We start from the raw sequence: 27,996 nt of genomic DNA, 5'->3' as shown, positions 1-27,996 counted from the left end.
TACCTCTGCTTCTCACAGGTCACACTGTTGGCTTGTGTTTTTTATCTACTCAAAATGAACTGCGCTCTATGTCACTTGCTCTCTTTGGTTGGCTGGATAGTCCGTTTGCATTTCCCACTGTGAGCGAACCGCACCAGGGTTCACCTGCAAGTGAACCGAGACCCCCAGTTTTCAAGCGGACCAGGGTTCGCTCGTTTGGTCCGTATCAGAGTTCGAATGAGCGTTCACACCACTCCAAACGAACTGAACTATCCATGGAAGCAGACCAGGGTTTGTTTAAAGGGGACCAAATAGTGCCAGTGTGAATGCATCCTAAGGCTGTTGCCAGAGCTGCAGATCGTACTTCCTCATTTTCGAATGCCCACCACCATGGACACAAACTGTGCGTTCCAATACCCATACTACCATACTGTATAGTATGCGAGAAGATTTAGTATGTCCCAATATATAGTAAGTCAAGTGCAGTATGCCAGAAATACAAGGATGTTCGACTACATCCGGTCACATTTGACAGTTTGCAAACCAGCATGCTTTTCTGGCTATTCTGACCTCTACAGGTTGATCTTCATCTTTGGCGAACTCAGTGATTGGCGTTTGTTTTATCTTCAAGATAACGGATATAAAAGTAAGAGGGTCAAAGTTCATGGCCCAATTCATTCCTATGGGAGTTGCCCAGTGTCACAAGAGGCCAGAAAAGTACCCAGATCAGCACTGCTTCCACACTGTGCAGCCCACAGACAGTGTTGGGAAGGTTACATTGCTATTAATGTAACTTATTAAATTTGATTACATTTTATTATTTCTAACAAATGTTTTAAACTGGCCAATGAAGTTGAAAAATGTCTATGCCAAAAGAAGGCGTTCCAGCACAGTGAAAAGATGCAAAGCAACAAAATGAACGTTGTATTCTTCATAAAAGTTTTTTTAATCAAAAAGAATATGTTCGTATGTAACTTCCTTTTAATGACCAACATTTCGATCATCTGCATCTCATTGTTTTTTTCTTCATTCTTTCTAAAATCATACTCTCAAATCTCTGCAACACGCAGAACACATGCAACACAGGTTGAAGAAAAACAAACAGCAAGTTAACTAGTAATTTACTGAATACTTTATGCTTTAAATCAGCATGTCAGACAGTGCACGCTTAATGAGCTTACATTCTTTAGTGAACCCTTTGTATCATGACACTGGCTGCCATCTCTTCTATGTTGGTTCTGATAACAAGTAGTCCCCATCACTGGCTGAGAAGAGTGCTGAGTTAATTAGTTACAGGAAGCAAACAGAGGGACCGGTGCAGCTGCGCTACGACACTGTAACCTAAAAGGGGTGTTGGTCTGGTTTCTCTCTCTAACCATCCGCTGACAGCTCTGTCTCTGTGCATACATTAAATCTACATCAACATCACACAACAATCACTGAGCCTCTTCCTCGGTTAGATTTTTCCATAAACGTTAAGGCACGAGCTCACATCCCAGTACAGAAAGAATGCTGTACAACACAACACCCTCTAATCTCATGTTATGAATGTCTTAGTCTGTCCGGGTCCAGGATTTTCCCACGACCTGTGTGTTTCATACCGTGACTCAGCAAAGCATTACTCAAAATAGCAAAGTATAGATTTTATTACTAGATCTCCATCACTTGGTTCTAATGGATTGACTGGAGCCAGATTACGTCTCTAATTTACACCAAGGAGGTATCTGACAACTTCTTTTATCAGGTGATTAAGGGTAATTTTTTCTCTCTATGACTATAACATTTATCAGTCGGCACTTTAAAGCTGGGATTGACTAATTTAGCAATAAAACATCTGTGAGTATTACAGACTAGTGAGCCAGATTCACATGTGTTTTATATTATCACAAAATTCCATTTTCCTGTCAAAAACATACCAGTGGATTAGTCATTGTCACTGTAACAAGAATGGACCTGAAGTCTACAAATATCATCAATGAAATGCTTTTAATCATCAAAAGTCAAAGTATCACTGAAGCTGAATGGGCCCTCTCTGAGAGTTACAGTATTTCATGAATTACTACAAATGATGCATTCATTTGTAAGCAGAAATTTTACTGCTGTGGCTGATATTAATGCACCATATTTTACAAGTATGAAAAGCGCTAGTTTTCAAAGATAATCAGCTACTATAGCTGTGAAAATATGGCACACTGAGGTCTTTATGAAATGTTAAGGCATGACAAAAGTGTCTAATAAAAGAGCACCTGTTTTAAGACCATTACTTAAAGTTTCACACATGTTCTCGAAAGCTTCAGGGATTTCTCTAAACCTTAATAAATGTGAGATTTGATAACAAAATGATCATAATTCTTGCAATCTAAGGGACTCTTTGTTACTTATGTAGACGGGAGAATGTGGTGCACACGGGGAGGCATGTCAAATATTTTTTAAGCACTGAGGAGGGACTTTACTTTGGCTCAGAGGAGGGGCGTACAACTTAAAAATAGCTGTATTTTGTATTTAGATTTTTAAAGGCATGTTTCTTTAAAAATAGAAAAAAAAACAAATTACATAATTTATCATGGCAAGAAACTGTAAACACAGAAATTATTGTTGTAATACCAGTGGTCCTTGGACACATCATGTGGGACAAACACTTCTGTCAAAAAACAAATCTGATCTTAAAATAGCTCTAGCTCATCAGAATTGCTTTACTTTACATGTCTCATTTACAGTTTTGCCAAACATAAACTGTCACTGCACAAACTAATCAGCATGCATGACAAGAGCGGAAAACCGATTTTTTTTTCCAACTCCAGGGTTTCGTCTTCAGCTTTTATCAAAGAGCAAGTTTTAAAAATCTAATAACTAATTTATGGTGGAGAGAGGGCCAGTATTTGTAGCTTCATAAAAGAAGTCACACTCCAGCCAAAACAGTCCCTAATAAAAGAGCACCTAATCATTCTAACAAGGATACAAAGATAAAATACTTTGAGTGTTACACATTTTCTCAAAAGCTTCAGGGATTTCTCTAAATTTTAATGAATCTGGAACTTTAGCATTTGAAAAAAAAAAAAGACCATCATCTCTGCAGCATTCTTCTTCATTTTATTTAAGTCTGATATTGTTTAAATATACATATCTAAATTTGAATTTTTAAAAGAAGGATATGAGGGCAATTTCTTTAAGTATTTTGTTTTATGAATATACAAATTTAGATCATTTTGGAGAAATTTGGATATTTAAATATTATTAACAAATCAGGTTCTCTGAGTGAAATGTTCTCATCAAAATATTTTTGGAGAGCCAACTGAAGTCAGCCCAGAAGATCGTCACATGTACACATTGAAAGAATATGTGTTCTAATGTTTCTACCATATCATTACAGAGGGTGCATTTGTCAGCTATACGGAATGTATCTATAAATAACATAATTCACTGGATAATATCGATGTATAACTTTAAAGTATTCCATGTCTGACAATCAAGTGTCTGGTCTGTCTGTTTATATTTTAATATTTAGCATATATCTGCAGCATTTCCCATAGTTTTCAAACGCTTGAACATTTTGTTCAGGCACTAGTTGGCCATCACCTGTGACGTCACATAGGACCCCTCAGATCAACATGGCGGTCTCCGGTAACAAGTCGGTTCTGTTCGTCTGCTTAGGTAAGAAACTTCATTTTAACTCCTAAGAAGTTCATAAACTCTTTATATAGTGTGACAGTATGAAACAAACATCACACTCGACCTGTGTACCGATTTATATCATTGTAGTGGTTTATTTAGGTGCTGTTTGATTCATTGTAGTGCGTTAGCTAAAATGTTTTAGCTAGCTTGTCGCTGCTGTGATAGTCCATATAAACTTTTCACTCAAGCAACTTTGATAAGTTAGCAGGTGTGTGCAGTTGGTGTTTAGCTCGTGTAAAACATCACACCAGGCGGGTGTGTTTTGTAGAATCGCTGAGTAACGGTAGCTTGAAGGCACCTGCCAGGAAATGACAGGTCAGAGTCCATAGTGAAAGCTACTGTCACTGTTAACAGATAACTCATCAGCACTGTGTCTCTTTGTAGTTCTTGTTAGTCCTGTGAACTCTGTAATTTCACAGGCAGTTTGTGTAACTTAACTAAACCAGTGTAAAAGCTGCAGTTAGGTTCATTGATGTAACATTAACAGGGTTTGTGTTGACTGCAAATGAGGATCAGTTAATGATGTCAGGTTGTGAGAAGCCACAAGATCAGGAAATTATTTGGTAAATTTGTCTGAGTTGTGGGTGATACGGGTAATATAATATTATGGTTTATGTAGCAGTCATTTAGTAACAAAAAGATGGGAATGATTGTTATTGTCAGGCCAGTGAATTAGATATTAAAAATTAATGTACTGTATCAGATTGCAGCCCAGTCTGTTAAAGAAGAAGTTGGTGTTCTGCATTATTAAAAGCCAGACCACAGTTTGAGACTAGCTGTGTTCTTTGACGACACGTCAGGACATTTCCGGTGGTTGTTTTGGCGACAGCAATCGGGTATTTCAGGCCAGAAGATAATCCTTTCCCATTACCAAGTAACTAATCCATTATTAATCCTCATCATTAATGAGCCTGATCGTCCATGATATTGATGTTTAAAATGTGTGCTCTGCTTATAGAAAGCTCAGCTGCATATCAAATCAAACACTTCCTAAACAAACAGCCAGCCTCCACTTTTGAAGAGCTGTCTGCTACGTATGCACCCTGCAGCAGTAGTAGCCTGTGAAAAAACTCTCCTGACTGTTGTGAATAAATTGGGCAAATTGGCCTAAACAAAAATCATCCGTCGTCAACCACCATCATCCGCTGTTTGGAAGTATGTCAGATTTAGGAGAGAACAAAGCATATGCAAAGAGTGCATGACATTTGTGTCTGTGCTGCAAAGCAACACAACTGGCTGTAAAACCACATTAAAAAAACATAATAAACGGGAGTACAACTCAAACATGAAGGCTAAGAGGAATCATGTCCATAGAAATGGAATGAGACTCACTCTACTGTCCCTAACATTACCTCACTGAATCCCTATCCTTGTGCAGTGACAAGACATCAGACATCCAGACCAGGACAGCTACAGTGCTGTGCATCACAGCACCATGACCGCTGTTAAATAAATAAATAAATACAGTGGCAGATAGGAGATGCACCAAATTCAGATGAAGAAAAACCTTGTTTTAAGTCTCATTTTGATGCAAATATTTGGTAACTAGTAGGAATGGAGCACAACAGGGAAGTGAAATCAGTGGGAGGTGAAAGCAGTGCTCTTTATTTAAATGTGAAAGTGCAATAAGAAAGTGTCCCTTAAAACAATGATTATTCATGATAAATAGTTGTGATATCAATATTTATCAAAATATTATGATTGTCATTTTGGCCATAACTGTGCAGCAGTAATTACACGCCCACCGCTGTTTGTCAATAATGTCAAAGTCTGAATTAACAGTATATTTGAAGTTTTACCTTTTACCTGTGTGTGTGTGTGTGTGTGTGTGTCTCTATACTAGATATCCTAGTATCTCTAATCATGTTGGTCAGTTTTATCAGCTGTTTCTCTGTTCATACAGTTTGACTTTGCCTAACATATATCATAATGATATTTGAGACGGTGTCCCTTTTGCTACATGTGGACAAAGACAATATAATTTTTGCACTCTACTAATTCTATCATGCTATTTTGTGGCTAGATGTCCTGTATAGTGTAGCTGTGCATATATGTTTTAAAAAACTACCAAATATTATGTATACTGTGCATTGAATTTGTGTGTGTTACTCTTCATAAATACCTTAAGTGTTATATTTTATGTTAAAACTGTGGCATTAAAATGTGGCATTAAAGTTTGTCATGGTGTTTGTGTTTTTAAACAGGGAATATTTGCAGATCCCCCATCGCTGAAGCCGTCTTCGCGAAGATGGCAACAGACGCCGGCATTGTTGATAAGGTAATGTCATAATTAGTTTGTAATTACATCGCACAACATGGTATTTATAACACAGGTCAGTGCTTTGGCCTAATATTACATGTACTGACATTTTTTTCCTGATAACATTGGCAAATTAATTTTATGTTTACAAAGAAAAGAATAGAAATAATACAAATAACATTTAGTGGACATTAGTGGTGATATAAATGGGAAACTGAATTATTGGCAGCAGATTAAAAATTGAAATAACTATAGTGATTGAGTTGGGTAATAATCACACACACAAAAAAAGAAAAAAAATCATACATCACCTGGGTATTGACAGTATTGTAATATTCATACACATACTCAGGGAAAAAAACACACAGAACTAGACTCAGTCTACTTGATATACTTCTTAGCAATATACTGAAAGTGTGCTATTGTCAAAGCACTAACAATGTACTCAGTATGCTAATGGTGTATCAGTGCTATTAAAGACTTCTTAAAATACAATTAAGTGTACTTCGTGATACTATTTTTAGACATTATTAAGATGTTAAATAAACCTAAGTACAACTTTTTCTGGTAATGCTACATTGTTTAAAAAATATAGCCTACTCTAATCCACCTTTGTTTAAACTGGAAGTATTTTTAATTATATTCAAGGTGCACTTGCAAGTCATTATAGATTCAATTGAATTACACTTGTATTATTAAAGCATTTTAATTTTATCATGGATATATTTATTGTATGTTAGCATATTGTATTGTGTGTGTGTAAGCTCAGTGTATGTGACATTTATCTGAAAACTTGATTGAAATATACTTAAAGTAAGAAAAAGTAACATTTTTAAAACACAACAATAGTATATTAAGGCGAGACACCCCAGGTGAAAATATAGATATCACCATAAACCTTCCCTGTTGATTACTGACATTAAGAGTTATTTTTTATTCTACATGTTTTTTTGAAATTCTGAGGCATCATCTAATTAAATATGTGCTTTTTTCATACATTTCCAGAACAGAAATCTGAACTAAAAAAACCCCACCTAAATGTGTCTTTTAGATGTTTTCTTTCAACTAGTCTGAAAGAATAGCCCAAAATAGCCCAAAATCTAAAAATTAACCAGTACATGAAACAATATTGTTTTTGTTTTCACTTGGGGTGTCTCGCCTGCAGAGGAGATGATCATTTTTGTACTTTCTTGGATCCCTCTAGTCACCAGATACAAAACAAAAATAAAAGGCTGTTTGGCACAACATCATTAATATCATGGGAGAGTGTACAAGTTGCTTATTTACACATTTGCTTGCATGTGTTCACACGCCCTGAGCAGGGAGGTGGCAGAGGTGATCTCTCAGCTTCCAGTGGATCCTCACTGTTATTCCTGCTTTGCATAGAACTCAATTTTTGTCCAAGAACCACACAAAATAAAACATGTTATAGTATTTAAAGCTGTTTAATACTTACACTGAAATTTGTCTGCTGGTTTACACGTATTGATAAAGTTACTGGCTTAGCAAAATGTAACAGTTAAACCCCAGCTGTTAAGTGTGTGCGTGGGCTTTATTTATCTGTTTGTATATTTTAAAAAAAAATAGCACACCTTTAGTACAGTAATCATGTGCTCATGGAAGTATACTACAACATCAACACAGCAACATAAGATGTCTAAACCAGTTAAGTAACAGGAGAAAGTAGTTAATCATTATCAGACCTCACAATACATTATGAATGAAAGCAGGATGTGTTTCATAACATTTGTCCTAAATTCCAGCTGCTGTGTCTCACTTCTAATCCTGTCCTCAAGAGAGCAACATTGTCCTGAAAATTCTGTATCACCTACCACATATCTGTACGTGAGACTATGAATCATTTTTTGCTGTGTCATTGTTCCCCGTGCTCTGTTCTGCCTAGTGGAGGATAGACAGTGCTGCCACCTCCACCTATGAGATAGGAAACTCTCCAGACCACCGCGGTCAAGCCTGCATGAAGAGTCACGGCGTGCCCATGAGGCACGTGGCCAGGCAGGTACGCCCACCCTCCTCTACACCTCTCTTAGCAGTAGTTAGCGGCCCCTTTTGTGTTCTCTGTTGTTGCAGTGGGTCATAGACAGTGGTGCCACATCTGACTGGAATATAGGCAGCTCACCGGATGCCCGCGGTCTGGCCTGCCTAAGGAAGCATGGCATTGAGACGAGCCACAGGGCCCGACAGGTACAAGACGTCCCGCGGCTCCGCTCACCTCATTAATGTTTGTGTGTATGAGTGTGATGTTGGTAAGATGATGCCTGCGAGACACCCAGGTGCTGTTACTCTGTCACTTCACTAGCTGGATGTAGCTTTTAAAAGTTTTATAAAGGTTCAAAGAAACTCTGCTGCAGCTCTATACTAAGCTCCACACAGTTGCTCTGTCAAAATGATGTAAGGTCCGACCAACATTGCCAATTCAGAGAAAAGTCAACTACCAAGAGTCTGTGTTATAATAATGAATGTTCAGTTTTTTCACTTTCCCATTTTCCAATCCAGCCTCCCGTTTCATGACAGACTGAACACAATCATAAAATCGTATTGTGTAATACCGACAGTAAAATGCAACATAGAACTTACATTTCTGTCTTTGCTCCTGATTTATGCTCGAATTCCAGTGTCAGCGTCCGATTTATTAGCCTCCATAAATCTGCAGGTGGAATTAGCCTTGCAGTAAATACATCTGAGATGTTTCCTGTGTGTTTTAGTTCTTTTTATAGCTTTTGGTGATCTGAATATACTGAAGTTGTGCTTGTGCTTTAAGATCCAGTGTGAAGTAGTTGGGGGTTATGTTGGCAGAAATGAAATACAACATAATATGTATGTTTTCTATAGGGTTTAAGCACCTGGAAATAACAGTTGTTGTATTTTCGTTAACTTAGAATGAGTCTTTTCCTCGTCCATGGAGTCTGCAATGTTGCACCGCCATATTTCTACAGTAGCCTAAAATGGACAAACCAAACACTGGCTCTAGGTAGGGCCATTTGTGTTGGCTGTTGTAGTTAGCAACCCCTCTGCAATGAGCCAAACAGTGTCAGAAAAACACTGTTTTTTCAACTTGAAACTACTTTATTCAGTGTTTTTACTAGTTTTAGTCACCGGGTCTGTTTGTTTCAAGAAGCAAGACATCTCTGTGTATAGTTTCGGTCCTTATAAAAAACCCCTTAAGGAATCCTGACCAGGAGTTTGTGCTTGTCACACAGGACAAGTTTCAGCTGTTTGCAATCTCTAAATCCCACGCACTGCTCCATTTAAATTGTCATCTACTTGCCTTTAATTTGCCTCTTAAATTTATCAGTCAGAAGTTTATACACAATGTTACCTTCATATGAGACATGGCTCTATAATGGCATATACAGTAAAGGATATTAACTTGTATTAAAATGATATAAACAGTAGAAACGCCCCTCTAAATGGAGTCATACTTTACTCCTCACACAGTTCAACAGTCTACAGCAGGTCTAGCTTTAACCTCACATACAGTGACCTCTTGTGACAGGTCGGTGAAATCTACAGGATACAGCAGGCGGTTCAATCTCTGAGGACACAACAATAGAGGTTTAAAGGATCACATGACTCGCTCCAGACAACAGAGGTTTAAAGTTTGTCTTAAAATATGAACTGCAGCTGATCTAGTGACAGAGCAACAGCCCTCCACATTTCAGCTTTACTTGAAGATGTTCTTACAGGGAAGTAAAGTGGCAAGCCAGTTATTTATGTTCTTATTGTGTTTTTTTTCCCGCTTGAATTGAAGACAAAAATATCCTAAAATATTCTATTTCTGTCATATATTTAGTCCCGTTTAAATTTCTTGCGTGTGCTTCCAATTTATGTGACTTCAGCAGTGACAGTGTGTGCTCCAAGTGTGGTGAATAATCATTTTTCAATTCAAAATGGCAGTTTTCATCACTTTATAGGTTTTCTGATCTGTTGTAATTGAGGATATATTTCATATGTGTATTTATTTTTATGTGAAAGTGAGGCCTGGTCTATCCACCTTATTCCTAGCCCCCATGATACCTTGCGTTAATTATGGGTGCAACTTCTGGCGTTGAACCGAAACCGGCGTTTTCCAGTGGTAACAGTTTGTTTATAGTACTCTATTCTTCTTTCCAAGAGCAATTGGGAAATAAAACATGGAACACACCGCCTGTTATAGCTCAAACTGGATTATGTGATCATCTCAAAACATTGTTTATTTTTTTCCTTTTCAACAGAGCACGCTAGTTATTAGCTTGCTTTGCTCCGTTAAAATATTTTTTTTTTAAAGATATTTTTTGTGGGCATTTTTTGCCTTTAATGGATAGTTCGGTGTGAAAGGGGGAGAGAGAGAGGGGATGACATGCAGCAAAGGGCCACAGGCTGGACTCAAACCCGGGCCGCTGCGGCAACAGCCTTGTACATGGGGCGCCTGCTCTATCCACTAAGCCACCGACGCCCCGCTCCGTTAAAATATTGTTAACGTTAACATGGCCCGAGCTAGCTTAAGGTAAACATCTGCTCCTTCTAAAGATGATTTATGATTTCTGAGGACTTATTTAGAGATACTAACACATTCGGCGATCATTTAACATAATTCAGTATGAACTGTAGCTCCATGTAAACTGAATAAATGTGATGTTTCATCAGCTAATCCTCCGCTCGTCGCAGTTTACACATTTTTTTTAACTTCTGATTTATTAAAAACTATTCTGAGCGAAACATGAAGCTGAATTTAGCTGCAGACTTCAGTAATAGTCATATAGAGTAGGAGTAAAATAAATGAATTTATATGATATAAAGGAAGTACGGTAAATCAGTAACACATTCTCAGCCCTAATGACTAAATACATATTTTAAGGTATGTCGCTGAGTTTATTTTATAACGAGCAATTTTCTAATGTAGGTTGAGAGTGAAGTCAGACTGAGAAAGACAGGGATATCATGTGCTGACGCTGAGTGACGGACCGGTCAGTCAACGTGTCATTCTCTTTACTATGCCTCGTGAAACACTTGTGGTTTTATTTCTCATATAAATGGTACCTTTGGCAAGAGGAACAATCCCTTTTTGTTCTGGTTACATGTTCAACGCACAGTTGCTGGAGACAAAAATTTAGCTTAGACTGGTTGTTAGTCGTTACAGACACGGACAGTGCAACAGATACCAGAGCCCCGCAAAAACATTTTAGAGTTAACATTAGTTAAATATTTGTTAAAAAATAAATAAGTATTTGCTAAACTGAAGGCAAATGACTATGGAAAAGAACCAGCGTTGGCAGTTAGCCACCAAGTATAGCTACTGGGACTAACCACAGACAGTCTATGGGACTAACTGGCTTACTGCTACTTCCACTATCTCACTGGAAGTTGTGCACATAATAATTTCTACAGTAGTGCCCTCAGGAATAAGGTGGATCCTGCTGTGTAAAATGATGACACCTGTGTCTATGAAATATTTATGGAGACAATCTAGCAACTGTCATATCGCGTGTGTTTCAAATCCTGGAATGGTTCTGAAATTACACCAAGATGTTTGTCCATGTAGGGCCTTCGGGCCTTACGCTGTGCTGGCTTTATCCTCGGTGCCCTTAAAACACTCTTTTTATGTTTCCCTGAGAGAACTCTGGGGTTTCACCCTGTGCTAGAGATCTTCCGTCTCGTTGGTTTGTCTCTCTGCAAACCAGTCAGACCCTCATCTAATCTCCTCAAAGCGGGGATGTGGAGGCTCAACCCTTGGCTTAAACCCAGCCAAATCCACACAATGAGCTTTGACAAGCTTTTGCTCTTTCCTCTTTTCCTTTATCACCCTTTTTCATTTCTATCACTGACTTCTGCACCCACCCTCCATATTTTCTTCTCTTTCCTCCCAGTTTCTGTGCTCAGTGAACTTTGCTGAACCTCCACTGCTGCCTGTATCCAAGCAGACTGGGTGAAACCACATAAACAAACATTTTTGTCTATAAAGAAAACATGCCCCAAAGTGTTCCATTGTAAATTACTTGGATCATTTAATGCTTCATCAGAAATTTAAACTCCGACCCCGATATCTAATAGAGATGAAATTTAGATTTCTTGTACATCAGTGTGTTATCACTGAGTTGTTGCCAAGCCTTCAAACTATGACACAATCCAGACACAGTCAAGGGTTGCTCTGTGGGCGGTTACTTAATTGTTCGTTTGTCAAATGAGTTTTATTTGTGTAGCTCAATACCACAAATCGCAAATTTTCCTCAGAGGGCTTTACAGCTTGTACAGCATGAGACGCCCTTTCAGATAAGGAAAAACTCTCCTTTAACTGAGGGGAAAAAAGAAAGAAATTTCAGGGAGAACAAATGAGGAGAGATCCCTATCTCAGGACGGAGAGATGTGACATTTGATATCATAGATTGTATTGTCAGTATGTAACAGTAGAAGTAGTATAAATGTCTGAAATAGAAATATAGTTAAATATTTGGTAACATTTACTTCAACTCCCCTGTTTAGCGTTTATAAGCAGTTTACAAACATTTAATAAATGGTTTATAACACACTATAGACCTTTTCCATAGGTTCTTTTGTATTTCCTGTCAGATAGTTTGTGATTGAGTGGCTGACAGGAAGTAAACAGGGACAGTAGCTGTTTCCCTAGCAACTGAAAACTAATGAATAGGTCTTTGAAGAACATTTTGAGCGTTTTTATTAATGTACAGTATTTGTCAACAATTATAACTTGCCTGAAGACATATTTTATATTATTATCATGTGTTTGGTTGGTATGTGAAGGTCTTGTCTTGAAAACTATTGGACCAATCAGCCTAATGTTTGCCTGCAGTGATTGCTGACTCCTCACTCCTCTTAACTGTCCAGTAGGGTCTGCAGTTTTCCTGGCTGAAAACAATAAGCCTTACCATCTGTTGCTGGCCACATTTGGGCCCTTATCATGTCTCAAATGCTGACATCCATAGAAAAGTATTGTCTCATTTTGAACTGGAGCATCTGCAGATTACCTCCTTACCCCATAAATTATGATCCACTAAAGTAAGGTATGATAAGAGATAAGTAAATCAATGTTTTGTTATCTTCGCTGCCATCTTGACTGCAAATGAGTCAGGAGGGAAAATTCCACCAGGCACAGCTGCGCCACATGCCGGCAACCAGATTGCAGCGTGGTTTTGTTGTCTGTCACGCAGCATAATACCGCACTAGGATTATTTCAGAAGCAGAGTGTTTTGCCTGACCAATTTTATAGACTCGCGTTTATTCTTCTTGTTTTTTCACTTTGTTGTGCTGTAGCTTACAGACGAACTTAATAACGTTAAAAATCCACTTATGAACAACATGGATCAAAGATCTGTGGATGTGTTTTGTTACTAAAAATACATAAATCCTCATTTCATTGCATCTGTATTTCACATACCTGTGCAATAATCTGCAGCTCCATCAAAAATAGACGAGATGCGTATTGTCCTGTGATGCTTGTGAAACACGCTGCGTCTGCTAGAGTTGTTTATAGTGGCTGTGATTAGCGAGAGCATCCACCTGGCAGAGAGAACTGCACTTCAGTGAGTATTTTTAGTTATAACACGATTTACTACAGCCATCCATTATCTGTTTACACACCAGCCTTCACTTACAAATGAATTCTTGCTAATGTATTATAATGCGATGTAAAGCATTTATTAAATGTTTATACACATAGTAGGGGAGGTGTTGCCAGATATTTTCAGAACAGTTTTGTCTCTCAATATTTAACTTATCTGAAGAAATATGCCTTTTTTACAGCTGACATTTTGGTTTGTCACAGCAGGAGAAGCACAGGTGTTACTCATAATAATAACGATGGCTCTGCTCTATTCAAGTGTCCCAGTAAGGCGTGATCGTGTACCAGCATGCTGAGTAACAGAACCCTGAAATTGATGCAGCTCAATGGAATTCAGCCATCACTTATTTTATTATTTACACCTGTGCTTTCCCAACTGTGATAGTTGAAAATATCTGCAATAAAAAAAGGCTTATTATTGATCTTTTTCAAACAATTTTGTGATATCGTCTCTTTGCGTCTTCTCTGGGTTTTTATCGTCTTTTGAACTTGCTGAACCTTCTATATGTGTCTCCCCGCTCATCCGTCATTTACAGTAACAGCCTCCGAGCTCTCTGTCAGACAGATATTCCAGAAATCAGAAACCCCTCTCTTTACTCCTCTACTGGTACATGAATGACGACAGCTGTCTCTGTGATTGAACGTGTCAGTATCTCAACATCTGGAGCATTGCAGGAGTTTTATTCATGCTCTCTTCATCCGTCTCCTGCCGCCCTCGCCTCAATCCTGGCATTCCTATAAACTGACTCTCAAAACCCCTCCGAAATATTCAGTGTGCTGCCTGTTTTTTATTTCCGCTTGCTCCATTAAATCATCACCAAGAACAGTGAACACTGTGATAAAAACCCCTCCACATGCTTACACATGTGCAGCTTGCACCCCTTTCATAATCCAGTTATCTACGAGTCCAGAGCCATGTTAAAGTTGTTTTTCCTTAAGATATCTGCCCTTGTTGATTTGGCAACACCTGTGGTTACCATGGTAACAGCAAGTACAGTTTCGTACTCCATCAAAACCCCTTTAGCAGCTTTTTTTTTTGTTAGTAATACAACAACAAAAGAATACTGATGCATCTGATTACAGTGCAGCAAAACAAACTCGAGTTTTTCGACAAAGACGTCAGTAAACAAAAATCTGATTTCTTGCAGCACATGGAGCAAGTAATTTGCCACATAACAGCTGGTCATGGTAAAGCTGGTTACCTTGCTCCGGAGTTGGAGTTGTGCAGCCTGTTGCTTGCGTTTCGTTTCTCCCCTGCAACTACTCACAAACGATACATTGACAAAATTTTGATAAACAATCGCTGTCAGAGATAACTTTAATGACAAATAAATTCCACTTCCTGTAACTATTTTACGATAAAATAATGTGAAGCAGCAGCAGTAGGAGTAGGAAATGTTCAGTTTGCATTAACAGTAACTTAAAGCTGCCCTGTGGAGTTTTCTTGTAAACAAAAAATATATATGTTTACATTGAGTCTTACTGTACGTTCAAACCAGAAGCATCCAAAGAGGCAAAGTCTCTCGCGGATGCCAAAGTAGCACGACTGTCAAAAATATTTGTGGCAGCTTTGGTCGCTGTAGTCGCTCATCACGTGAATCATTGAACGTTCGATTGTGCTTGTCAATTTAAAGGAGCCGCAAAGAAGACTACTGGCTTGAAAGCAGCGTAGTTGGTGCTTGCTGTTGTCCAGTCAGAAAACTCATAGTTGACATTAGCCTGCAATTCTCTCCTCTATTACTAACATTACACACTTTAAAACTCACCAGACCAACCAACTACCTCTGTGACGCGGTCCCAGGTCTCATTCATTTTACTTAGGGCTCTGTAACCGAACAGCGACACATTATAAAGGACTGAGTGGGCGCGAATGCAAGTAATAAACCTTCAATATCCATTGTTGGAACAAGTGTGCTGTAGGAACCAAAGTTACATGGCTTGTTCTCTGGGACCCGCTTCATCCAAGCACGTCAGCATTCCGATTGGTTGTCGCCGAACTGCATCAGAGCTCATTACCACAAAGTTAAACGAGTTTTACTGTTGGCCACCACGGCTCGGCTGTCCAGGTACTACTGGGCAGTCATGACACCAACAAAAGAGAGAGAGAAAGAGAGAGCCAAATTACTGGACCTAGAGTTGGACTTCTCTGTCGCCGGTAAGGCGCTCGTGCGCCCTCACATAGATTGCACCCTGGGCGGTCGCCCACATTACCCATAGCAAAAACCGTCCCTGACCTCAGTGTCAGTTCATACAAAGAAATCTCTGTTATTACTTTTTGCCATCTCCCTAGTATTTTCTGTAACTAAGCAACCAGCTGCAGGTAGACAATATGCTTCCTATTTCAACCTGCATGTGCACGCCTAATGTATATGAATGGTCTCATGATATGCATTTTCAGGCCTGTTAATATGGACGGAGATTATTTCTGTCACAGTGCTATAACACTCGTGTGTGAAGAGATGGTTTTTGTTTTAAATGAAAATATGGATGCGGCCTTACTGTGCGTTCACACCAGACGCGATGAACGCCACAAGTTTCTATTCAAAATCAATGTAAATGACGCGATGACACGCGATGTCGCTTCGTGCGACGCGTTTCAGGCGATAAGAGCGACGCTATGAAGCGATGACGCGTCCATTGCCTCATCGCGTGTGTCGCTTGAAGTTGAAAAATTTGAACTTTTCAAGCGACATCGCGTGACGCTGTGCCGCGACATCCAATCAGCGTTGATATCCAACCATTCATAAAGAAATTATAAGCAACTAACCGGAGACAGATGGACAGGCGCTCCGCAGCTGGGATGGAGCTCCTGTAGTTGGTGTCCAGGCGGGAGATCCTCGCACCGATACGGGCCAACAGGTCCTCAAACTGGGCCAGCGTCAGCCTGAAGTACCGCTGGAAACGACCGTCATCCAGACGCAGCTCTTGCAGGAGGTGATGATAATCACCCAGCTGTGTGCGTTTCTGGAGGATATTGTGAACCCAGACACGGCAGCGTTTGGGTCTCCCATCCAAATCAGATGTCCACAGCAGATAAAGAGCAGCTACGGTAGTTAACTCAGCCATGGTTGACGAGAAAATAGCGGGAGGTGAAGAAAATTGCGGGAGGAGGGTTGCGTCATCGCGATTGAAGCAAAAAGGTGACATTTGTGATCAAGCGACGCGATACTCGCGTTACGGGCGATGACATCGCGTCCATCGCGTTTGGTTTGAACGCACAGTTACTCACCCAAACTCATTGTCAGTGTCCTTGAGGTCTAACAAACATATTGAGTAAATTTCCTACCTCAATAAACATTTTTTTTTGTTTAAATCCTACAGCGCTAGAGGAAGCGATCTCCACAGGACACTCTTAATACAGCTCTGATACACTGTGAGTCTGTTATCAATGAAATAAAAATAAAAACTGTAACTGGATTAGCTTCATACATTGTTTCCTGTGAAGCCCTCGTGTATGTAAAGGCAGTTGGAACCCAGTGCGGACTGGCGGACTCCGCCACTAACAATGAAGACTTCTATCTTAAGTGATGATTACATAATGATGACTATAAATATTATCAAAAACAGGGTAAGAATTCATGAAGAGTTTGCTGATTATATCTGTTATATATGTGCTTTTCAGTGACCCAACTGTTTTCATTGTTGTATTGGAAATAACTGATTTTTACTGCATAACACTGAAGCCTCTTTGAAGGATCATAAAAGGCTCCACTGTGTTCCCCAAAGAGCCAGGGGTAATATTTATTTACTCTGCATATCTCCTTCTCTTCCAGGTGACCAAGGACGACTTCTTGAGCTTTGAGTACATTCTCTGCATGGATGAGAGCAATTTAAGGTACAGTCATTTCAGCCCACAGCAACAGCAGGGTCTATTATCTCTGGGAATGTGGCTGGAAGCTAGACACAGCCACTGAAAGCACTGGTGTCATGAGTTAAGTGTCCCGCCTCACTTATTAATGGCTGCCTTTGATCAAAAAAACATTTGCTTTAAAAGGGGGTCACACTAGGTTGTCCTGCTAACTGTCTTTATAGTGATCTTTGCTACTCCTTCACATCAAAATGTTGGTAACATTGAGCTAAACTAACTTGTAGGTGAATGCCTCCCTTTAATGAGCAATATCCTTTCTTAAGCTCTTTCCAAAGGTCAGGGGGAGGGATATTTTTTGATACTTTGAACGTTTAGGGATCATTTTGAGATCACATGCCTATGGCAGATCTGATCTGTAAGCAGCTTACCGAGTTCTTTGGATGCCTCGTCTTTGCTCTGGTTTTTCCCCTTTCTCTCCCACATTATGTTTTTTTTTCCACAAATGTTAAGCTGAGCAGAATGAGAAAATGAGAGCCTGTCTCAGACTAAAGTTACTCCGTCCATGTTTAGTTTTCTTTTAACAAAACCCACCTCATTGTTGTCACCTTCAAATTGTTAATTAATAGTTTGACTTTCTTTTATTACTTCTGTTTGAGATTTACTTTAATCAGCTTTCTGTACTCATAAAACATTGCCAGAATGAAGCTTATGCCTCTGTTAATTAATGCTTTAGAAGGAAGTTAATGACATGGATGTCATAATGATGGGACTCTTATATGCTGTCCATTATTGGAAGTATGTACATGACAGCTCAGCATATAGTTAGATGTTCTGCCTTATGGCACCAAATGGCAGACAGAAAAACACAGATTTTTCTTCTTGTTCGTTTGTCACATGTTCTCCTGGAGTTAATGATTTTTCTCTTGTATTCGCAGAGAGTTGAACAGGAAAGCAAAACAAGTGAAAAACGACCACGCAAAGATCGAGCTTCTTGGTTCATACGACCCACAGAAGCAGCTCATCATCAATGACCCGTATTATGTAAGTAATCATGTAAATTCTCACGTTTAGTTATTTGAATAAGCATAGTTATTATTATATTTTGTGATGATATACATAAATTCAGTGAGTTTGGAAACACAAAACACAAGCTTTTTTTTGACACATCATCCAATTTAATGTCATCAAGTGTAAAGGTATTTGGCCAAAGGGTAAACATATATATACCATGTCAGTGTAAAGCTGCTCTGAAGATGCTCCTTGAATTAGACAAGCAGCATGCCAAGCCAAAACAGGGAGTGAAATGCAGAACCCCCGGGTTTACAAGCATGGCCCCAAATCAAGACATTAAATACCATTTTGACCTTGGAGCCATGTTAGGTCTCTGAATTAGAAAGGCAAAGCTTTGCTAGCGGCAACAGTGGTGTGTGGCAGTATTGGTGTAGGAGACATCAGTCAGTAAGAGACCAATGCAGTGCCTCATTTAATAGAAAATTATTATAATTGGATAAATCCCCTAAGTTGCCTCATCCTGTCTTCATGGGGGTCCCAAATAAATATCAACAAAACAGATGGAAAACAGAACATTACAATATGTTATGACACAACAATGAAAAAACTAACAATTCAAAAAAACAATTCATAAGAATGGGATCATTTGTGTACAGTATATTCTTTATAGAAAATTAGCAGGGTGTTTTCTTGCCAGATTTGCTCATATAAGAAACAGACTAAAATATTGCTGCAGATTGCGAGCCAGCCATGAAGCTTGGCAGCGGTCCGTGTCCTATCCCAACAGCTCACTTGGTTAATGTGGGCACCAAAAGGAAGTGGGCAGCGTGCCACAAAAAATTGGCATGTTTTTGGTACCTGGGCATCTAATTTGAGCCAGGCATAACGGCTGGTGTATATTTGAGCAGGGATAGTCCTTAAAACATCCTGTGAGACCACTGGCTGTTTTATTTCAAAAACCCTGCACCCAGTTCGCTCAGCGTCTCAGCTTTTCCCGTAGCTAGTGTGCAGCGTAGTGGCTGCTGCTGGAGACATATTGTAGGCAAAACAACGGTGCACTTCGCTTTACTCAATAGTACGTAGTAATTTCTTACTTTTTCCGGTGAAATATTACAGTATGCAATCATGGGACGCTACGTCAGCAATAATAATGTCCCACAATATATTAGTGAACCTGAACAAGAGACAGATGGTATGCAAGTAAATTCATCTGGTTTGATTATGGATCACTACAATAACAGTAGTAGTCACACAGTGAGAAAAATAAATCAGGTATGGAAATCACATATTGTGATAATCGTTGCCCTCTGAATTGTAGTCAAATCGAATGTGAGGTGCCCGGGAAATCAGAAGGGCTCATTGTTGTTGCGATAGCTTACACTTGAAGGCAGGATGAAAAGCCAGCCGTTATAGATAGGAATGGAGACGCAATATCATTTAAATATGGGAGTAACTGTGCATATTTTCACACACTCTGTCCTGGAAGACATTGATTGTGTTGCCCTTAGTTGTTTATGTGAAAAGTGACAGAAATAGCTGCATCAACAGTGAAAAAAGAGCGCTAGACAGAGAAGGTCTGTACTGCCCCTAAAACTCAATCCTAAGGGGTTGTACACATGCTGCCTCTTTAACCACCTGTTAAATGCGAGGTTAGGCTCTGGGCGCTACTTTTGTGCCTTTTTTGTGCCAGATTTCAAGAGCACAGCAGCAGGTTGCGTATGCCATAGCCCATTTACCTTAAATCCTGAGCTTGAGCTGATCTTCTTCCAGGCACTGTTAATAAGTGTGTAGGCCTATCGTCCATGAGACAGATGTAAAGCTCTGTCAGCCCTGCACGAAAATGGTCAACTTTTCCTCCATATTTATCACAGACTGATATTTACGAAAGAAGGGAAAGATATCTGTCGGCTGTCATCGGTTGTTCCTTGTCACATGACATGCGGTGCGCGTTGCTGCGTTCTAAAAGTTGAACTGAGTTGATCTTGTCACGCCCTGAAAAATGGTCATTTGGGAACGAGTGTGCGTCATTACAAAATCTCTCATGTAAATGAAACACAAAGTCTGGATTCTGGCGGAAGGGTTGTGTTCACATATGCTCCCATTACTCAGAGTAAGTGGCTAATTGAGAAAATAGTCTTCAGGGCTTTAAAGTAAAGTTAAAGCTGTTTGATGGTGCACAGTGAATGTAAACTGTCTCGTGTCTGGAAATAACACAGAAAAATTATGATAATCATATTCTATTCTTGCGATGACTGTACACCTGTTAGAACCCACAGCTGTGGACAGAGCATGTCTGTCTTCAGGTGCACGTAGTAGTTCTGGAGACAATTTACTCTTCACAGGGAGAAATGGGATCATGTCCAGACACATTTCACGAAACAGCACCAAAACAAAACATAGTGGAATGTAATGGTGAAATGGCACATAGGATCACATCTGTGCTCACTTGATTTTAATAAATGGCTAAAAAAAACCACCATAAAAAATGTGCTATTGAACCCTTCCAACCCAGTACATAATGCTATAAATTACTTTTTCACAACAGGTATTTGATTTGCTTGGACATCAGCGTAAGCAGTCATTTCTGGTTTGCCTTTTCACGCTCCATGGCTCACTCATCACTTTTGTTCCTTACATGCTTTTCTCTGCAGTTGCACGTCCTGCCAAATGATTTGGACATGGGTCCTTGGCTGCTTTTTATCTTCTCGAGGATCTTGAGTGGGAAAAGTGAAGGGAGTGAAGTTTTGAAAGTTTGATATTTGATGATCAGCTGTCAATATACAGATGTGGGACAGAACCTGAAAAAAAGTGGAGGAACATATGAAATGCAGATGCTTCCACTCACCAGGGGTCACTGAACCGTTTAATGAGTCTGAAAAGGACACTGATATATCATTTCAGAGTTAACATTACGATGTGCAGGATGTGCAATGTAAAGCAATTAAACTCAAACACTCGCACGGTTCTCATTTCCCATGACTAATATTAGCGGCCAGGACTTCCCCTTTGAGACAGGTTATGTGTATATGTATCAGTCTGGCAGCGTTTGTTATGTGGAGTGAGACTCTACTGCGTGTGTGTAGAAAAGTACTTAAACCGGGCTGGCAATTACTTCAGACACAGAAAGCGCGAGCTTTTCTGAAGCTACAGTAGTCAGCAGGGAGCGTCCATATAAGCTGAGGTTCCCATATTATGACTGTAAAAAGGGCCGTGTTTTGTGTTTCCTGAACACAAGAAATAAAGCATCTGTTGAATGCAACGTCATCACAAGGTCTCCCGGCCATTCTTCAATGCAGAGTTGCCAGACTGTAAAAACGAGTTACCAGCTACAAGCCAGGTTAAAGCTAATTTAGTTCGCCTAAAGCAGGGGTCATCAAAGTTTTCCAGGCCAAGGACCCCTTAACTGACAGAGAGATGGAACAGGGGCCCCCTTACTACATATATTTTATGAATTAGTTGCCTATCAGCCTCAGACTGCAGTCTTTACCTATAACTCCACTATTATAAAAAATAAGTTGTTGCAAAAGGCAAATTATGTTTGATTTAAGTAAATGTATATTTTTCAGATATTCTAGAGTTAAATAAAAAAAGACAACTTTCAAAAAAATTGTCAAACAATAATTTGGCAGCCCCCCCTGCAGTAACTCTGAGGACCCCTTAGGGTTACTTAAGCCCCGTTTCCACCAAACATTTTTGGACTGCTACCTTTGGAACCAAAAGTAACCCTGCAGACATGGTACCTAGACCCTAGCGTTTCCACTGCAAACTGTACCTTTAAATGTTGGCGGGGTTGTTGTCACTCACTGCTCCGTCCAGCACTCACTGTATTTCCTCATTATCAGTGAGACAGGAGAGTCTGCACCCTGTTTATCGTCCACAGAACGAGGTTGCGCGCCGATATTTTCAGAACAAAATAGAACAGGCTGCAGTGAGAGTCTCTCTCCCTGGGATATTTAAAAATTGCGGGTTTGTGCATTTAGTCCTTCTCAGGCAAGCTCAGGGGTTTAGTGCTGCATTGGCCGGACGCTACGCAACCCTTTTCTTTTCTCCGAGTGAGGATTAGAATATATGCAGTTCACATAACCTGGCTGAAATTAATACATATAAATGCCTGGAGATCCACTCATTACCAAAAGTGTATGTCATATAAAAACTTAATGGTCAAAGTTGTAATATAGAATATTTAAGGCGTGTTGACTGAGTCACATCGTCAGCTCGTGCATTGAGTAACATTACGAGTTAATGTTCCACCTTAAAAATCCCGGCTGTCGGCCCAGTGAATGAAGTTATTTTTTCTCCAACTGCTGCTGCAACAGACATCCTTTCATTTTATAGTTACAGTCTACTACTAAAACTCTCCACAGTATGAACAGTGGTTACATGAGCCTCAAAACCAGACACAACTCAGCCCTGAGCAGAGCGACTGTCCTCTATTGACCAATCAACAGACTGCAGTGTTCACAGCTCCACCCTTTAGTACCAGATCTGTGTGCTAGGTACCCCAACAGAGGGGGGACCAAAAATGGGGACGGTATGGAACGGTTCCATTGGTACCATCCACAACTTCTCACAGTGGAAACGGGAAAAAAAGCGTATCGAACTGAACTGTACCGTACTGCTCGGTGGAAACGGGGCTTCATACCAGCAGGACCACTAGGGTCACACCAATACCCCCTTTCGACAGTCGCTTCCGCCACCATCACCATAAGACCAAATATAATCTAAACATACATCTTCAGATCTATATCGTGATGTCTGTGATTGTCTCTGATGCTATTTGTCCTTTTGTTATGTCTGTCTATGTTGTCTTTTTCTTGATCTGAAGACGACCTGATTAATTAAAGGCTGCATATATAAATGAGGAAGTATGTTGTTCAGGAATCCAATGGAGTTCCACTGACTTCGCAAGGAGCACTGAAGCTGTTTTGAAGGCTCGTTGTGGCCTGACTCCATACTAAGACACCACATTGTGGTTTTCCCTCAATTTGTCGCTGTTTATACAAAAAATAACTTGGGTCGCTGAAGCTAACCCTGTTTTTATTACCTATTTAAATGCAGCTCAAAGGTATTAATGTCTTGTGTGGTCTTGGTGGGAGGTGAGCAAGTACAGCTCTGTTGGCTTAATACTAATGTATTTGTATTGTATTTTCACAATTGCAGTGCTGTGTTCCATTTTGTGAAACCAATAAAAGTCATCGATTTATTAGTGGAGGCTGGAAGAGGAGGCTGTGGTCGATGACCATGGTTGATGTGACTGGAGTCAGATCTAAATTTTGTCTCAGAGTTTGGTTTTGAACACCACTTTTCTTTGTGTGGCGCTCAGCACGAGTGCATCCACTTGTAGCTGTTTTTTTCCAGAGGAAGGGGACAAATGAATGCTGTTTAAAGTCATTGTGGTTTGGATGCTCGACAGTATGTGATTGTGGTCCCTCATCAGCAGCCACATGGCATGACAGCGAAGAGAATCCAGATAAATTAAAGTTGATGTGTCCAGATAAATGAAGACAGAAGTTTTCTTGTCCGTTTAATGTGACTTGTGGAGTGTCCCTTCAAACATGCCCGTTTGGAACAGCTTGTTGCTTCGTCTGTGGTATTGCTGCTTGTGACTTCCTTGGATGAACTGTTCTCAAGATATGCACATGCATACATAGAGACAGAGATTTCTTGCTTTGTAGATAGATTATATTGACTAATTGACGGTGTGACTTTCTATCCATGGCGTTCTCCTATGTTATTAGTTGACATAATTGACAGTTTCATTCATAAGTTACCATTAAACACTTAGGTTTATCTTTTAAGGCCATGAGAACCAACTTTTGTAACAGAATGTAGCACTTATCATGGCTGTCCTTAGGACCCTTTCCCACCTACCTTGTTTGGTCCAGACTTAACAGTTTGCTCTGAATCAAAATTACAGGACCGAACAATCCAGCCTTGGTCCACCGAGGTGGTCTGTGTCCACATCGGACTGGACCATGTTCAGGTTCATTTCTAGTGTTCAAACATTTTTTGGATGGTTCTTACCTCTGAGCCATTTACAGAAAGTTCTGTAGTGATGGTGAATGCGCTCAGAGTGGACAGGTGTTGCCAAAAACAGCGCAACAAAACAAAATGAACTGCGGTAGCACGTAGAGCGAGAAGAGGAGACCAAATGTTAATCTGCCAGCAACTTTATAAAGAGTCAGTCTGCAAAAATTTGGAAAAAGTCCAACACACTCCAAATTATTTTCTGAGAGGATGAGAGAGAGGGGAGAGGAGAGGAGAGGAGAGTCTGTCTGCACACCTATTACTTGCAATTAAAGTGAGACACATGTAGGTGATGATGAGAGGACTTAGGTAAGTCATGTAGACTTCTTAAGTGCACTCGCATGACCTGACTTTTCTCTCTAGTGCCATCATAAAGTTGACATTTTTAGTTTTATTGATAACTTGTTGGATGGATTTGTTTGGAGGTTGCTTCAGACGCTTATGCCCCACAGAGGATGAATTGTAATAACTTGTAATGGCAATGAATTGTAATGGTCTTCTGACTTTCCATCTTGTGCTGTCATCAGCTCAGCATTTCTATACTTTGGCTTATGACCAAATCCTTGCAGAACTAACGACATTGAGACATAATGACAGCCTTACGTCAAAGCTCAAGGTTTCTTTATTAGCACACACAAGTAAACTTGTCACACTTTGTGTTGCTAACATGCTAAAACGGGTCAGCAACCTTGGGCACACATGCTACCATTGGCACATTGTAGCTTAACTAATGGCACACTAGCCACAACTGATCAATTATCCACTCATGACTTAAACTCCACAGACTGCTGGTGAGAAACAAAATAAAGCTCATGAAGAGTGGTGCGTTCACCGACCAGCAAAAACCTCTGAATTTAGAGAGGAGAGACAGAATGATGCAAAGGAATGGACACATACACACACAAATGTAAAGTTTGCATCTTTAGCATTGCATTTGATGAGAGTGTGGATGTGAATGACCATGTTTGGTGGTCATAGTAGATTTTATGCAGTATTTTTGAGGAGGAAGGTATTGACATGACATTGATATGAAACATTGAGTAACAAGGACATTAAAAAATGGCACTATATATCATAAATGTTGCAAAACCCTGTGCTAAACTAAGATGGAGAACATGGTAAACATGGTTTGCCATGGTTGGAAAGGTTTTTCCATAAAAATCTCTGCAAAAGCCCACAACTTAACCAGACACAACAAAACCAGAATTTCTAAAGTAGTCTTGCTGCTTTGGGCATCATATTTTTCCCAGATTTGTGTGTGTTGCTCAAGCTCACAATAAGTGTCAAGTTGAAGCAAGATGGCATCGGCCTGGGATCAGTTTCCCACACCATAACAACAATTTGGTACGCAGAAGGGGAGCTGAATCAAAATGTAATGACTGAGTAAGGAAACTGACATTTTATTATGTGTTTTGTGTCTTCAACCACATCACAGAATGGGCCTACATATCTACAGCTGTATTTTATATCAGTTTATTTCAGTTCTTCTGCTACCAAAAGAACAAAATCTTCCAGATGTGGGTAATGATTCAGCTGTCAGTATTTGGGCTGGAACTTAATCTAATGTCTCTTTTTTTCCATTTTGTCTCTCAGGGGAGCGACGAAGACTTTGAGAAGGTGTACCAACAGTGTGTACGTTGCTGCAAAGCATTCCTGGAGAGGAACTCGTAACAACATCTGACCTGAGCCAGTCTTTGCTGAAATCTGTTAGATTAGCATAAAACATTTACCAAATATGTTTTGACTGTGTCACACAAGCACTGTATAACCCTCTTGTGGATGTCACTAGACGAGCACAAAACATTTGTGTTAGTGTTGTAAATGTAACACAAACCACACAATGTGTACATTTGGAAAGATGCTGTTTGGACAAGTTTGTAGACTGTAAATTCTGGTGGTAATAAAGCACTTACATGAATATCACAGACTCACTTTTATCATTTATTGTTAAATTTTGAATGGGCTGAAGCATTTATATCAGTGAAGACATCCTTCAGACGGTAATGCATGACTTGACATTACTGAGGCTTACAGGTCAAAGGCCGACACTGGGGTCAAAGTTAATGCTAGCCTAAATGCTAATCTTCCTGGTTACTTTGTTTGGTGGTTATCTTATTTTCTTTGCACAGCCTGTTTGGCATACAGCTCCTTTTGCTGGACCTATTAACACAAGTTATTCTTTCAATCATTAAATATCAAGCACATCTGATATTTTGAAACAGGAGAAAGTAAACACAAACCGTTCTCACTCATCTCCCTTGAATGTTCCTCTCGTTATAGATGCAGAAGTAATCCTGCTGTCGACAGTTATCACTCACAACTTTATCGATGGTAATCATCAGTGCCGAAACAAAGGACCATTTAGTGGGATTTATCTGCATGGTAGAACTGTGGTTTCACCATAGTGAGTGATAGGGCTGTAAATCATTTAACAAGGGTGGAGTCAATGGTTGGATGAACCAGCTGGAGACTGGAATGTTTCCAGTTGTTGAAGAATTTAGTTTTTCACCTGAATTTGAGTAAATAAATAATAAAGGTTTATCCTCTCTGGGCCACTTTGTAGGAACTTGCATGTGAAACACAGATAAATTGAGTAAGGTTACAAAATCAGCAGCTGTATCTATTTTCTAGTCTTGAGTTAGAAAGTGCCTCTTTCTTTTTTGGATACAGTGTGGTTCAGTCTGTGCTGAAATAATGTGATGTAGTGTTGCACAGTATACCGGTACTAAAATAGTACTGCGGTACTAGAGTATTCCAAACGGTACTATACTGCATTTGGAAAATTCCGGTACTTTGAAACTGATTCAATTCATTAATTTAGTTAATTTATTTTACTAATTTATGCACGCAAACGCCTTTCTTGTTCCTATTGGAGCACAGATTGCGCAAGTGGTGTGTATGACAACACACCTGTATCAACATTCGCAGTTGGCGCACGTGAAAAAAGACAAGAGAAAGTCTGCCTCACAAAGGGAGACAACACGAGACAACACAAACTTGGTGGAACATTTGAGGTACAAAACCGTGATGTCCGTAGGTACTTACCGAACCATGATTTTTTTGGTACCGTTACACCCCTACTATTTATTGTTCTAAAAGGGCTTTTCCTCAGGAAAAGTACCGAAGAGTATCGAAATTCATATTGGTATTGGTACCGAAACAAAGATTTTGGTATCGTGACAACACTAATGTGATGTAATCAAGTATAAAGTCTGGAGCTGCTCCATGGACAGTGAATGGGAGACTGATTTTGTGGCCCCGCAGATTTTATTTATTTATTTTTTTTTTTCGTTTTTATGAGTCCACCCCAGCAAGAGGCCAGAGGCATTATATTTTCAGGTTGTCCATCCGTCTGTCCTGTCCTCATGAACACGCTAACTTGTTTTGGGAATTTCTTCTCATTTGGCACAAACATCCTCTTGGACTCAACAATTAACTGATTAGACTTTGGTGGTCAAAGAAAGGTCAAAGTAACTCTGACCTTATCTGTCTCATTCTTGTGCACGTGATATCTCAAAAACACTTTGAGGGAATATCTTTAAATTTGGCACAAACACCACTATGTGTCAAAGATGAACTGATTAGAATTTGGTGGTCATAAGTCAAGGTCATCATGACTCTGTTGCATTCTCATGAACGGGATATCTCAAGAATACCAAAAGGAAA

General features: G+C 39.7%; 1 protein-coding gene across 2 annotated transcripts; it reads left to right on the top strand.

Moving 5' to 3' along the window:
- Window positions 1–3,579: 3,579 nt before the first annotated feature.
- On the top strand, window positions 3,580–26,248 carry acp1 (acid phosphatase 1). Of its 2 annotated transcripts, none has more exons than XM_050058370.1 (6): window positions 3,580–3,630; window positions 5,856–5,929; window positions 7,815–7,928; window positions 17,258–17,319; window positions 18,228–18,333; window positions 25,924–26,248. In XM_050058370.1, the coding sequence occupies exons 1-6, from the start codon at window positions 3,588–3,590 to the stop codon at window positions 25,999–26,001; spliced, it is 477 nt and encodes a 158-aa protein (XP_049914327.1). In that variant the 5' UTR covers window positions 3,580–3,587; the 3' UTR covers window positions 26,002–26,248. The 2 variants fall into 2 exon arrangements, with proteins under 2 accessions (XP_049914327.1, XP_049914328.1); XM_050058371.1 differs by lacking the exon at window positions 7,815–7,928 and adding an exon at window positions 8,000–8,113 and having other exon boundaries at window positions 3,581–3,630.
- The last annotated feature ends 1,748 nt before the right edge of the window (window positions 26,249–27,996 follow it).

Source organism: Epinephelus moara, chromosome 12, assembly GCF_006386435.1.
Source record: "Epinephelus moara isolate mb chromosome 12, YSFRI_EMoa_1.0, whole genome shotgun sequence".
Classification (NCBI taxonomy): domain Eukaryota; kingdom Metazoa; phylum Chordata; class Actinopteri; order Perciformes; family Serranidae; genus Epinephelus; species Epinephelus moara.
The sequence above is the reverse complement of the archived record's forward strand: the minus strand, read 5'-3'. Positions and strand labels throughout refer to the sequence as shown.

What these genes read in the sequence shown, in the direction of transcription:
- acp1 (XM_050058370.1), top strand. Translation starts at nt 3,588, where the DNA reads ATGGCGGTCTCCGGTAACAAGTCGGTTCTGTTCGTCTGCTTAG. An exon ending in ACGCCGGCATTGTTGATAAG is followed by an intron (nt 5,930 to 7,814) that starts GTAATGTCATAA and finishes TGTTCTGCCTAG; the next exon opens with TGGAGGATAGACAGTGCTGC. An exon ending in ATGGATGAGAGCAATTTAAG is followed by an intron (nt 17,320 to 18,227) that starts GTACAGTCATTT and finishes TTGTATTCGCAG; the next exon opens with AGAGTTGAACAGGAAAGCAA.